The 14,555-nt window shown below is 42.3% G+C and overlaps 1 protein-coding gene across 1 annotated transcript in view; it reads right to left on the bottom strand.

Moving 5' to 3' along the window:
• Positions 1-4,518: 4,518 nt before the first annotated feature.
• RGS7 (regulator of G protein signaling 7) overlaps positions 4,519-14,555 on the bottom strand; it is a 227,026-nt gene continuing 216,989 nt past the window's right edge. Inside the window, exon 16 of the mRNA XM_085219651.1 lies at positions 4,519-5,272. Coding sequence (XP_085075777.1) covers positions 5,111-5,272 — 162 coding nt within the window. The 3' untranslated portion in view covers positions 4,519-5,110. The remainder of the gene's footprint in view (positions 5,273-14,555) is intronic.

Raw genomic sequence — 14,555 nt, 5'->3', positions numbered from 1 at the left:
AGTTTACAGATCCCAAGAGGGTCCTGTGGAGTCTATTACTTTGATGAAGTGGTATTTAAAACCGCATTACCCAGCAGTTGTTTAACCCTCCAGATGTTGCCCCTGTGGAGTGTTTAATATGACGTGAAGCGCTGGTAGGCTAGGCCATAACCTCATGTCATCTTTTCAGCAGGTCACATCAGGTCTTACTGTCTTCTACTAAATCAATACAGGACAACCTCACAGCAATTTTCTTCTGCTGCTATACTTTCCTAAAGTAGTGAATAGAAAATAAATAAATAAATAAAGGAGAGAGAATCAATCCAAAAGAGGAGAAAGAAAGGAGATATGAAAGCAGATAAACTCTGAGAAACCTTCACTCTGCCAGATTCATAGCTTACTCAGAGTTTGTGCCAACAGCATGGATGAAGCAGCCTGGTGCTGCCATCTGCTGTTTCTGCTGCTTTTGACTTTCTTCATCCTTTTCAATGCATCAAGAAGCAGTTACAAAGAAAGCAACATCACAAATAAATAAACCTAAACAGAAATAAGCAGAAAGTCTGTACGTGCTAAGTGGGATTATTTTGTTAATATCTCTTAGCTTTCTTGACTCTTTTTACTCCTCCATTCACCAAGAGATGAGGCATGCTTGTGAGTTCAGCTAATTTTATTACCTTATGATGAAGTTTTAGAAACATTTGCTCAGAAATCTCACGTGGCTCTCACAGAGAACAAGGACCTGACATATTCTCTGTTTTTCACAGCTTAGATATTTGGTGTCACAGGTATTTGCTTTATAGACCTGACTTCTAAAGCCCAGAAAATTAACACGAAATATCCCTTTGACTACAGCTAGCATTTGCTAGACAAGACCTGCAAAGAGAAAACTTTCTGTTAAAGGTTCCCTGATTGCCTGAAGCTCCTGTCTGAGGCTTCAGAATCAGATTCACCACACTTCTCAGAATACAAACAAAATCCCAACATCTACCAGAAAGAATTCAGTTAATATCTGTAACACGATAGAAAACACAGCAATAACAACAGAGCAACAAAGTTCTAGGCTACAGCAAGGGAGGATATGCTCAAATGCAGCAGCAGCAGCAGCTTAGACATATAAAAAAGAAAAGAAGCTGCTTACCTTTGAAAGGCCCTAGTACACACAGATCTCCAGCAAGATACCCTTGCCTCCACAGCCAACCCTCAAATGAGGTCTGGGAAGGGAGGGATGGATCCTGGCTCCACCCCTTCTGGTCATTCAGGTAAACTGCATGCACCTGAGCTCCCCTAGGTTGGCTCTGCTTTCCCACCTGGTGCTCAGTCACTTGTTCAAGCTGTGACTTAATGATTACAGTATCAGATCCATGTCACTGTTCTGATACTTGGTTAGCAGTGAATCTGCTACCATTAGGATTAAAACATAGTCTTGCCAGGTTTACTGTTTTAGAGAATTAGAAATGAATCACAAAATCACAATGGCCCGGGTTGGAAGGGACCTCAAGGATCATGACTCTCCAACTCCCCTGCCACATGCAGGGCCACCAACCTCCACATTTAATACTAGACCAGGCTGCCCAGGGCCCCGTCCAATCTGGCCTTGAACACCTCTAAGGATTGGGCATCCACAACCTCTCTGGGCAGCCTGTTCCAGCGCCTCACCACTCTCATAGTAAAGAACTTCTACCTGACATCCAACCTAAATCTGCCCTCCCTCACTTAAAACCATTTCCCCTCATCCTGCAGTTATCTACTCTTTCAAACCTATCTATACTCCTGTTTGTAGACTCCCTTTAGGTACTGAAAGGCTGCAATGAGGTCACCCTGCAGCCTTCTTTTCTCCAGGCTGAACAAGCCCATCTCCCTCAGCCTGTCTTCGTAGGGGAGGTGCTCCAGTCCCCTGATCATCTTTCTGGCCTTCCTCTGGACCCTCTCTAACAGCTCTCTGTCTTTCCTGTACTGAGGTCTCCTGACCTGAACACAGTACTCCAGATGGGGCCTCACAAGAGCAGAGTAGAGGGGGACAATCACCTCCCTGTCCCTGCTGGCCACCCCTCTTCTGATGGAGCCCAGGATACCATTTGCTTTCTGAGCTGTAAGAGCACACTGCTGGCTCATGTTAAGCTTTTCATCCATCAAGACCCCCAGGTCCTTCTCTGCAGGGCTACTTTCAAGGATGCTCCTTCCAGTCTGTAGAGATGCCTGGGATTCCTCCGACCCAAGTGCAAAACCTTGCACTTTGCTGTGTTGAACCTCGTTAGGTTCACCTGGGTCCAAATGAAGTTAGAGGAGTGAACTCTTTATTGTTCTTCAATTTTTATAAACTTTAAGGCATTAACATCCAGGATGTTGAAGAGCAGAAAAAATTAACCATTACATAAAATTCTGTTTTTCCATCTATTTATTTTTCCATGAAAATCAATTTTACTTCTCAGTGAAATTTTTATGCAAGGTTTCAATAGGGCCAAGATTTCAACCCTTGCTGGTTGCTGTTAGCACAAATTTGACTGCTGTTACTATGATATTATATCTAGAAGGAACCGGTGCTTAGAGAAAATAATAGTTTACTGGCCTCCTTCTTCCTAAGTTTTTGAGATTTAAGTATCAAGTATGTGTTCTTGTATTGAATTCACCATGCCAGCACAAATAATCTCTTGACACATGACTGCAACCGCAAAACTCAATGCCAGCATCGTTCTATCAAATTTGAGACCACTTCCTTTCATTGTTTGAGAATCCTGCATAGGAATGTAAAGAAGATATCTGTAGCACATGGCAGCACGGGAACGGATTGTCTGTCACACCAAACTGTTGACAGACATGTTTTCCATCAGCTGCCTTACCCTTCTGCTATTCTAATAAACAGTCCTACTGAGTGACATCTTTGGTCTGCAACTAGTTCTGGCATTTCCTTGTCTAATATTAACAATAGTAGTAAACCAGCATTTATTGTCACTGTTCTTTTCTGCAATAAACAAACCAGAGATGTACAGTAACTTCTTGCTCTGAGGAATGCTCCTTCGCACCTTTGCCAGTCCATTTCCTCCATTACTTACCTCTTTCCAAAAAACAGGCCTCCTGGAGACTTCTCGCAGCAAGAAGCACTTGCACCTTTGCATCATTTTAGAATGAAACAGCTAGGGTAGAAGTGTTTTGTATGCACTTGTGTGAAAAGAATTAAGCAAGCTAATTGAGCAGGTTTGTGCTTACAGAGTGTCAGAGCTCTTGCTGAAGGTGCAGTTGCTGTCAGTGGCAGAGAATGGAGTCCAATCATCAGAACTGCAACAGTAGCTCCAGTGATGATGTGCAACCACCACTTCAGGTCTTAGACTGAAAGTGTGCTGTCAAAGACTCCTCAGATTCAGACTCTGGGACCTAACCCTATAATGCTACTGATACACCCAGAACATACTTTAGTCTCTTCCCTCTTCTCAATTCCCTCCCATCCATTGTTAGTGAGCTCAAATATAAACAGTTAATGCAGACATTGAGTGTAATGTAAAATGTAAAGTGAATTGGTATTAATAAAAAAATCTGAAATGCAGATATGTGGAGATACTACATCTGAAAACTTCTTTGGTGTATTGGAGTGGCAACCGTTACAATTACTAGATGGAGAGGAAATAGTATTGTCAACTTATCTTACCACATTGGAATCATTTGTGCTCACAGCAAGACTGTAAATGTAGGCCTGGAGCTGGAGGTCGTGTTCAAGTCTATTCGGACCATCCAGGAAACAAAAATCACTATTATTCTGACAATGTAGATGCAAACTCATGCTATTTGCTTAGTAAAATTCATGTTTCCTTGCTTGATGCTTTAGGGAAGAGAGAAAACACATAGAAAACACGCAGAGAGCAAGCTGTTTGAGTTTATATGGTAACTGTGGGCCAAATAAGCATTTGCCTTTTTCAGGTTGAGCATACTCTCAATAGTGAAACCAGAAACAGCTGATCTGACCTTTTAAAACCAATAGTATTATTTGCCCAGATTTCAAGATGCACATGAGTTGCCCATACATCCTCACAGTATCCTTGCCCTTTATTTTGTGAAGTCTGCAAGAAAAGATTTCAAAGATAACACTCCAGTGATTGTTTTGGAAAAGAAAGACATCAGTAGTTCACTTGCTCACCACAGTCCTCCCACTTGGAATTCTTTTCCTGTTCACAGACCAGTCAGACCTTCAGAGAGCAGCGCTCCTCACCTTGTGTAACAGTTTCACAGCAGTCAGGTATGAGGGCATCCCGTGGGCAGGAGTGGGAGACTTTACACATCAAACTATGCCTGTGGAAAATGGATCTGTAGCTTTTACAGTAGTTCTGTATTTCTTTACCTCTAGCTCATGTCAGCTCCCAGTTTTCCCAAACCACCCTCTGCTGTAGCTGTTAACATAAAGACAATCTCCCCAGGCTTTCTTGGGGACAAAGACTATTTATTAAAAAGTAGATTTTGCTGGATCATTTTCCATGGTTCAGTTTACCTTTTGGTACCAATATCATATTTAAATGGTTTATATATTAGTTAAGCACAGTTGAGTCATTACTTCATCAGATTTTTGTTTCATCTGACCTGATAGTTTCCATTCCAAGACCCGTATCTTTAATATAATTCTGTCAAAATACCATTTTCTGAACATCAAAGCTTCAAAAGTTTTAAACTGCTATTGTCACTGACCTATATCCAATAGAGGGAACATATTTTTACTGCAGAGGAAAATGAATTTTTCATGCTTCTCATATATTATCTTTATTAAACATTCTGACAGATATGCATCCATTTATCGTATGAATAACCTATGGCTTAGTCTGCAAATGCTGGCTGAAAGTTCACAAGAGCAGGCTTTTCTGTGAACTTTTTGTATCCATATGACCAGTCAGTGCAATGCTTGAGACTAATGCCTGCTTAGCAGTATTTTGCACTGCATCCCCATGGCTATACCACGGAAGCTGGGCGTTCTACATCTGAGTATTTCATAATCTCCGAGCAGCTTGATTGGAGCTTCATTTTCTTCTGAAATAGTGCAGGTGGTTCTGAGGAGAACACATAATGACAGTTACCTCCTACATAAATCCTTAGTGGCTAACATACAAAGCTCCACTACTGCTCAGTGCTAATAGAGGTTTCGGTTAAGCAGAGCCTATGGAAGCATTTTGTAGTCACTAGAAAAAAAGTGTTCTTTGTGCGTGCTGTAGTTCAGAGCTGTAAGGTCTTTATGAATGGTTACTCTCAAAGCGCTACAGAAGTTCCCGTGTTCAAGGTGGTTCCTGGCTCCTCGGAAAAATGAATGTGGGGTTCCAGCCTGGGAGGAGAGAAATGAGTGAAAAAGGAGCATCCTTGACCTAGGCAGGAGAGGTCTGCCTAGTGCAGCTCTGCAGTGGTCACCAGTCAGCGCTATGCTGGGTCAGAGGAAGGAACAAAGGTGAGCGCTGACCCCAGTAAACATAATGAGCACCACTGAATGCAAAGTTTCAACCAGAATAACAGCTCCTCCAGCCTTATTTGTCAGAGGAAAGATTTTTGGATTACAGAACTAGGAGTCACCATGTGGTCACATAATCACATAACTTAGGACACAGAACATCCTTGAATGAGATCCAATTTAAACTTGAGTACATCTTTTAGATTAAAAAAGCAACAACAACATCTATTCTCGGTTTAAAAATTATGAATGAAAGAAAAGCCACAGTATCTTATTGCTGTCCATGCCAGTAGATGCATATATCACTGGTGTAGCTGCTTCCTCCTGTAAAATTGTCCAACTCTTGCCACCAGATCTTTTTTATATCTTTGTTTGCTAGATGGGAAGAGCCCTAGTCCTGAAGTAAACACTTACCGACCATGATTGGTCACTCTTTAATGTTTAAGCTCAGAGGACTGGGTACTCAAAGCTTCTACTGGAAGGTCCTTTCCAGTCGTTTAGCTGCTCTAAGTGCTGTTGTCTTTCAGAAGGACTTTAAGAGCGCCTGAAGCAAATGGGATGCTTCAGAGCTCAACACATGTGTCAAAGAAACAAGACTTCCCTGTCAAAAATTCTTATCCACAGGAATCACAGCAGTTTTGGACCAGCTTTTCTCCTTTGTGTTCAGCTGATGATCTGGACACGGGTCTACACATTCTGTTTAAAGTTCTTATGGAGAGTGCTCCTGCCAGCAGGCACAGCCTATACTCTGCGTTCCTCTATGTCCAAGCTCATCTTTGTCAGCAGTAGAAATGACTATTGTTCATTCAGCTGCCATCAAATGACCAAGCGCTTCACATTTTCTCTGCTTGAGATCCTTTTATCTTCATTATATATGATAACCCTAATCTTTGTAATATTTGCCAATGTTTTAAGCGATGGTTTTATTCTCTTGCCCGTCATTAGTGATTAGTAAAGCAGCACCATATTTTTGCAGGATACTACCAGACATAAGCTGTTCCCTGCTGAAATGTTCCACTGCAGAAACATTAGTTTGTAACACTATTATTTTGTTTGGCTTCATTTTCCTGAAGTCACAAGTTATTATTCACTTAATGTCTAAGATATTAAACAGAGTTAACTGCACTGCATTTTCACACCAGAGATATCTCTCCATAGTGATGCAAGGAAGCTTGGCAAACAGAAATCATTTTCTCCAAGTCTGTTGTGCTTTTCAGCCGAGAGTGACAAAGCCATTTATTAATTAATCAGCTTCATTTACTAATTGAAATAATATATCCTCCATGTACTATCTGAAATAATAGATTATACATAGATAAAGCTGCAACAAAAATAAATAAAAGTTTTATGAGAACTAAATGATAGAACTCGAAGAGGACCCTGGGAGAACAGTGGAAACAAGTCTCAGTTGCCCTGTTTTACTCACAAAGGTAGATTTTTTTCTGTCTGAAAATGGTTCATACTCAGTCTTTCCAGGCTAACCAACAGTATCTTGAGCTGCATCAAAAGAGGAATGGCCAGCAGGGACAGGGAGGTGATTGTCCCCCTCTACTCTGCCCTCGTGAGGCTCCATCTAGAGTATTGTATCCAAGCCTGGAGCCCCTCGCACAGGAGGGATGCAGAGCTGTCGGAGTGGATCCAGAGGGGGGCAACAAAGATGATCAGAGGGCTGGAACACTTTTCCTGTGAGGAAAGGTTAAGGGAGTTGGGCTTGTTTAGCTTGGAGAAAAAGAAGATTCCAGGGAGAGCACATTGTGTACATCCAGTACTTGAAGAGAGCTCACAAGGAGGAGGGGGATCAGCTTTCTACGTGATTTGATAGTGACAGGACAAGGGGGAATGGCTTTAAACTAAAAGAGGGAAGAATTAGCTTAGATGTTAACAGGAAATTTTTTCCTCAGAAGACCTGACATTGTTGCGCAGAGAATCTGTGGGTGCCCCATCCCTGGAGGCACTCAAGGCCAGGTTGGATGGGGCCCAGGACAGCCTGAGCTAGTGGGGGGAAGCCCTGGCCACGGAAGGAGATTGGAACTGATTGATCTTTAAGGTCCCATCCAATCCAAACCATTCTGTGATAATGTTCTATGCTTTCTTTTTTCCTTTTACAGATGCTGGGTGTCTCTTGACGTGTCAGATAGGTCTCCATCAAACTATTTTCATCAGGCTCCTGTATATCATGTAGAAAAAAAAATCTCACGGCTCCTCTGCCACATGAATTTCTGCAAAAATAACCAGCTACAAATAACCAGGGATGCATATTTTCCATGATTCATGCTGCAGATTCTGCCATAGACTGAGGAGCTGTTGCACAGAATTTAGCCTTCACACGAAAAAATGTTACCAGCCTGTATGATGGTGAGGGAAGCCTTCCAAAACAGGAACTGAACATGAATCAGGTCAGGATGACTCAGATTGTTTTTGTGATTCTGCAATCTGAGATAATAACTGGGTTGTGTGAACTATTGCTATAATTTATTGCCGTAAAAATTCAAAATACAATGACTTACATTCATATTACTGCTGTGAGTTAGATTTTTACTTTTACTATGTATTTCTAGATCCTTTGTGTGAATGGACGCACAGAATATATTTATTAAAAGTCTTCTGTATGGTTCTTAGGCAAAATGTGAAGCTTCACCCTAACAAACACAGTAGTGTTCCTTTAGTGGGTCGAATAAGTGCATTTTGCTATGAAGACAGTACTGTCACAGCAGGACTGAGTTACAGAGGTAGGTAGCCAGACTGAAGACACTGAAGAATTCATAATACGATTATTACATGTTGAAGCCTGGAGCTTATGACAGAAAAACATTTCCTTTCCAGATGGTGAAAAAAACACTGGGAAAAAGAAGGCCAAGCCTTTGGTTAAATATCTAAATTAGATTTCTGCTGCTTTTAATATGAGGAAAGAAATAAACCCAGGCAATTTCTATTTCACAGAATAAAATTACCACCTGGTTGCTGCAGCCAGTGTAGCGTAGGCAGCACAGAGTACAGTACAAGGACATCTATGATTTTTGTGTGCTGTACAGGCAGGTTAAGTAATTGGTTTTAATTTAAATAACCAAATCTTATGACTAAAGGTGCGAAAAATTCTTCTTTAGTGCTGCATTCCATCTTTGCCAGAAAGCTGTTCTCAATCAAAACTATATTTATCCATTATTTACCAGTTTAGTCAACTGAGGACAAGCTGTACTGAAAATATTTTTTTAAATCAGTCAGCCAGGCAGCAATAGGAATAAGGGAAGGAAAGAAAGAAACAAAAACAAAACAGAAAGACAAAACACATCTAGAATTCCAGGGAAAGCCTTTCTGTTGACTTTACCAGGGTTTGGCTGAGAACTGAAGTCAGCAGATGAGAATGATGGTTATTAAAATACGTGAGAGAGACTAGGGACTTTGAATAAAGAGGAGGGAGAGGGAAGGAAGAAGTTTGCAAGGTAAAGAGAAAACTGCAAACAAATAAAAGAAAAATGGGAAAGCAAATTAGAAGATACGCGAACACTGACAATAATGGGTAGAGGTTTTTTGTGGATTTTTTTTTTTTTTTTTTGGTAGATTTTCCTGAGTGGGTTCTGGAGTCACAGGGTAGGTTTATTATGGCCAGGAAATTAAAAGAGCTACAAAACTCAGAGAAAGACTATTCACATATGAAATGTTGGGAATATCACATCTAGGTAGTATTAAGAGGAAATACTTATCTTTTCATTGTAAATTACAATTAGTTTGGAAATGAACGGGGAGTTTTTGTTATGAAAGTTATACCTGAGGACTTCCCACTGTGAGAATATTTTAATTTGCACCTTCTGCCCTGACAAAATGATTTTAGTAGTGCAATGTATTTTATGAGTGCAAAAAATACATATTAACGATGAGAATGAAATGACAAACTCTGGTCAGGTAAATGCAGCTCCAAGAAGTCTTACATTAAGGAAGGACAGAGTCTGAGTTTTAGGAAGAAAAAAATCCCAACCTGTTAAGAAATGTGACTGTAATTCTATGACTAGCAAATACTTCAAAAATGAGCCCTTGTTGGAAGAATAAACATGAAAGGCATATTTTGTCTTTTTAATCCATAACAGAGATAGACACATCTTCTGAAGAACAAAATGCAAGTCTTTCTAAATTATGGAATCCTGACTGGAGAGCAAACACAGGATCTGAACCACACCAACCCTGGGAACGGAACAACCAACTTGCTGGGAGTGCACCTTTGCCCAAATGATTCTTAATGATCCAAAGAGTCTGTCAAAAAGAAAAAGAAAAAGAAGCTCTTCCAATTTTTTTGTTTTTAAGAGCAAAACAAAACAAACAAACAAACAAAAAACAAGGAAGAAAGAACCAGGATTTTTCCGCCATTGTGAAAAACATCAGCATTCACTGAGCACAAACACAAGACATTTTTTCTTCAGTAAAAAATACACTCAGCATAGAAACAGATGGGTATTTGATAGAAGCTGCTTGCTTTTTTTCTCCCATGCTTTTCTGGTTGGTAAGACTTTAATTTCCTTACCATGTTTCTGATTCAGCTTCCAGTGCAGTGAATGGTTTCCATTTTTATTTTGTCAAACTTAGGTAATTACAGCTTTCTCTGTGGACGTGGGGAAGGACCTGGTTGTCTTTACAACCACATTATAAATGATGGATGCACGTGCTGTTGATATTTCAACTAGATGAACATAGGCTGCCAAACTTCATATTAAAAGACGTTTTTATCCTTGTCTTACAGCCATGAATTGGGACAGAGATGATCCATCACCACAAATATCTTCTCCATAGCCCAGGTCATGGCCATCACCTTCTTTCAGCACATCAAGATACTGGTGTCCTTGTGAGCTGCAGCACCTCCTCACCTTTTGGTCCATGGAGGCTCTGTAGACTGTTTGCCTCTGTTGTGAAATGCTGCCTCTGAGGCCATACACTTCATACAGTTCTAACAGTTATCTGACTTGGGCTTCTGCTCCATGCAGATGGGCACCATGATTTGTCCCAGGTGAGAAGGATATTGCTCTTTTCAATTTCTATGTAGGTACAATGTGATTCTTTAGTACAAAGTCAAAGAACAATCTTGCCAGTTTTCCAAATCCTTGGAGAATGCAGAAAGGCGAGCCTGACTGACAAAAGCCACCTCTGATGAGAGACAAACTGTCACAAAATTGTTTCTTTTCCTAGCATGCATCTCATTTTGCTAGCTTGCTTCATCAAGCTTCTCCCAAGTGGTAGAAGATCGTATAGGATTACACAAAAAGTTATGTAAAGCCTTGCTAGGAAGGAAGAAGTATTTGGCAGCAGTCTTCCACATTGTAATGCTCCAAAAACATCAGCTCTGTCACTAAATGGCCTGCAGGAATCACAGCAGCTTCCAAAAATCCAGCATTTCCCTGGAAGCAACCAGATCTTCCTTCTTCCATCATCAGCTGACAGGTTTTGAGCCAGCACAAATTACTAGTAATAGTAGTATTAGTGGTACGGTCGTTGCATCATCTAGATGGGAAAAGGCTTCAGGATAATCAAGTTTAAGCACCAAGCTGACCTTCCTAAACCATCACTAAACCATGCCCATAGCTGGGAGCAGCAGTAGCAGTGACAGCGGCAATACTACTACTAATGCTTGCTCTGTCAGTGCTCCTCATAGGAGGTTTTGAAGACCAGTTTTCCAGCAGCGCTGTGCCAGTCGCACACACAGCAGGCAGCAGCAGAGCACATCTGTTTCAAAGAACGTGCTGTCTGCAGCAGGCACTCCCATGCTCATGTACACAAAGGCACCAGCAGAATTGCTGTAGGACACTGTGGGGTGGGAGATCTGTTCCTACCGTGGACAAAGACAGAGCTGTGCTGCCTGTGTGTAGCAGTTAGCCACATGCAGCCTGCATCCTGCTGCTCTGTACACGCAGCACCACACGGCTACACTCACTCACCAGCACAACCATCAGCCCTCCTTCTCCCTGGGAAGCCAGCACCGCTTTAAGCTGTGTGAAATCCACAACCAGACCCCTTGTTTTCGGTTCCTGTGCCTGCCCAGCCACATCACCAGACTCAGTTTTACCAAACGATGCAGACAGGAGTGAAGTCTCCGAGTACTCCGGGAACGTCCTCCTGCCTGCTGCCCCACCTCATAATGTGACCCCCCACTTTGAGTGCAGTCCTTTGAGTTATCCTTCATTTGTTTGTTGGTGTGTTCCCTCAGATCTGCAGGTCGCTTTGATTATTTGCACATCTGGAAGTTGTCACACGCTTTTTCTGACCGTGACCATCTGAAATATTATCCAGCAGGACTTGAGGGAAACACAGTAAAGAAACAAAAACGTCCTACTCATAACAACATGTGGCAGAAATTATTAAGTGACACCATCTCAAAGCGGAGTGCCATATATCCAAGCAAAGATAAGCTTAACTCCATTCCCTAAAGCTGGGACAATCGCTTTACATAGCATCTGGTCCAGACATAAAAGATATTACATATAAGTACTTATTTTTCATTAAACATCATATAATGAAAGTTATCCATCTGTTACAAGGGCTGGGGTTAAACAAAGCCATTCCTTCCATCCAGAGGGGAAGACCATCTTCCCACTACATGATTTTCCATAGAAAAACCTCCCTGATAAACAGTTCAGAGGACACCGGGGTGTACAGCCCGTTGATCCCACACAGCCCCCAGGGTAAAGCTACAATTCTGTATGCAAAAAAACAACGTACGGACACGGCTGAAGTAACAGAGGCTGCTTTTCAGCAATCCCAACACACGGATGGTGTGAGAAAGAGGGCAAAGATAGCCTGAGATCGGTGCCCGAGAAACCCGTATATTTGCACACAACGCATCAGCACACGCCTTACCCCGAGGCCCCGCTCCTGCCCCACGGTTCCGGGTGGGGGCGCCGTCCCTCGCCACAGCGCCACCGCGCGGTGAGCGCCACCGCCTGCGGGGCCGCGCGTCCCCGCGAGGTGTCAGCAGCCGCCCAGGCCGGGCTGGAGAGCGACAGGGCCGCTCCCACAGGGCCGTAGCGTGAGAGGGCTAGGTGAAATGAAAGGGACTTTTTGTGTTTTCTTTCCGTCAGCAGCAGTTCTCAGCAAGGCTTAATCAGAAGGAAAATCCAAACGGAAAGAATGGAAAAACGATCACTTCAGAACGATTTGGGAAGGGGAGAAAGTAAATAACAACAAAAGAATCAATCAAAAAGCAAAAACAAACCAGCCCGTGTACCCCCTCCCGCCCCTCAACCCCTCCAGCCCCCCCCCAAAAAAAAACAAAACAAACACCCCCACCCTTTTACAGCACCAAACTGTTTGCTTTGCTATGGTAAAGAAAATTGTTTTGACTGATGCTGCTCCTTTGGTTTTGATTTTATGCTCTATTTAGATTTCTTAGATGACAGACTGTAATGGATACCAAAAATGTTCCATCCAATGCACATACAAAATTTGTATTTTAAACCATTACACAAATCCAAGTGAGTGCTACTGCTCTGATTATACTTTTATCCTTAGCAGAATTAAAACCTTGGCCGTATTGTGGCAGATGTGTGCTGATATGCTGACTGTGCTGGTGCTGCCACGTCAGTACCAATAAACAGAGTGCTGCAGAGCCCAGGGGAAGGCTGATTCAAGAAGCCAGCACTGCATGGCACTGAGGACAGGTGCTGAGTGCTGCAGGCAATGTTTCTCTGACTAAGTAGGAACTTGGAGGCAGCCACAGGATCACAGTGCCTCAGCAAGGAGGGGCACAGAGCTCCATCTTGGCACAGGTGCTGTCAGGGCTAAGAAAGGGACACAATGGCAACTTTATAAGTCTTTGCCACACCAGGAACTTAGCTGGTTTTCTTCTTCCTTCTTTTCTTTTACACAATGCAAACTTTCTTTAGATGAAAAGTAAATATGGTGGGCTTTGCACGGTTTGAAGAGCACACAGATCAAGCACCTCTGGCGCCTGACCTCAGCCTTTTATTTCTCTGTGCCAAGCAATATCAGCAAGTGTGTGCAGTCCACATCTCCCTCTCTTCTGCTGCTTCCCCCAGAGCTTTACTGGGACACACAGAGCAGAGGCTGCAGCCACCCAGAGCTGCTTGCAGGAGGCAGAAGTTGGTGGCTGTAATAATGGTACCAGTGCCACTACTGCAGAGGTTATTTTTGTGCTCTGTTCATTCCTCCTTCCTTGTTTTATTTGTTCTTCTGGGTCTCCTGGCCTTCAAACCTTTGTTTTTTCTTTCCTAGGGCTCATGAAAAGACATAGAGTGATCAAAGTCGCTCTGCCCCATCTATGTCATTGGTGGAAAGAGACTTCAAAAGCTTCCAAGAGACATGTGCACGCCCCACATAGGAGGTGGGGTGGGCAGGAGTGAGAGGAATCATCAAAAACATCTTTCAGAAGTAAAAAAAAAAAAAACACCACATCTTATTGTACCAAAGAAGCAACACAGGTGACAGCAAACATGATAGTACCCACTGAGCAAAAGTTGATTGCACTTTAAGTCAGCCCTGGCAGGTTTCACATCTCCAATTGCAGTGGAGGTCTGCTGGGAGGTTGGGGCAGGAGGAGGCAGTGGAAGATGCCACCAGAGGCACTGGGAGATCAGCAGATACTCAGCTCTCCTTGTAGACAGGAACCCCAAAGTGCAGTTTTAACATGGCAGTGAGGTCAGAGTAGATAGTATTGGTCAATTAGTTTGTCTTTAGTTCCAGTCTGCTCTGACCAACAGAAATTTTAGAAATAATCAGAAAAAAAAAAAAATAATCAGAACTTTCTTTTTTTTTTTTTTCTGAAAAAAAAATAATCTTTTTTCATCCAAGTAAGACATCTAAGTGTCAATAGTAGACAAATACAAAAAGAAAAAAAAACAGATCATATCAGTCTGTATGACAGGAATTGCACTGTGAAGAAGCTCTTTGGAACAAAATGAAAGTCTGACAGTATGTGTTCCCATTACAGGCAAAAAAAATAAACATAGAAATCAAAATCCCTCCTGCCCACACATGCACCAAGTAGGAGCAAGCTGCAGTGACAGCCCCAGGTCTGGGTTTTGGAACAGGGACAGAAAAGGATGAAGAAAAAGAAATGAGAAGGGAGTCGAGAGGAGATCTAGCCAGAGACCCAGCCAGGCTAGTTAAGTGATTCAGGTGGGGTGAAGAAGAAAAGGACCAACCTTAACTGCCTTAACAACTATAA

The sequence above is a fragment of the Meleagris gallopavo genome, chromosome 2 (assembly GCF_905368555.1).
Source record: "Meleagris gallopavo chromosome 2, MGAL_WU_HG_1.1, whole genome shotgun sequence".
Taxonomy (NCBI): domain Eukaryota; kingdom Metazoa; phylum Chordata; class Aves; order Galliformes; family Phasianidae; genus Meleagris; species Meleagris gallopavo.
The sequence above is the reverse complement of the archived record's forward strand: the minus strand, read 5'-3'. Positions and strand labels throughout refer to the sequence as shown.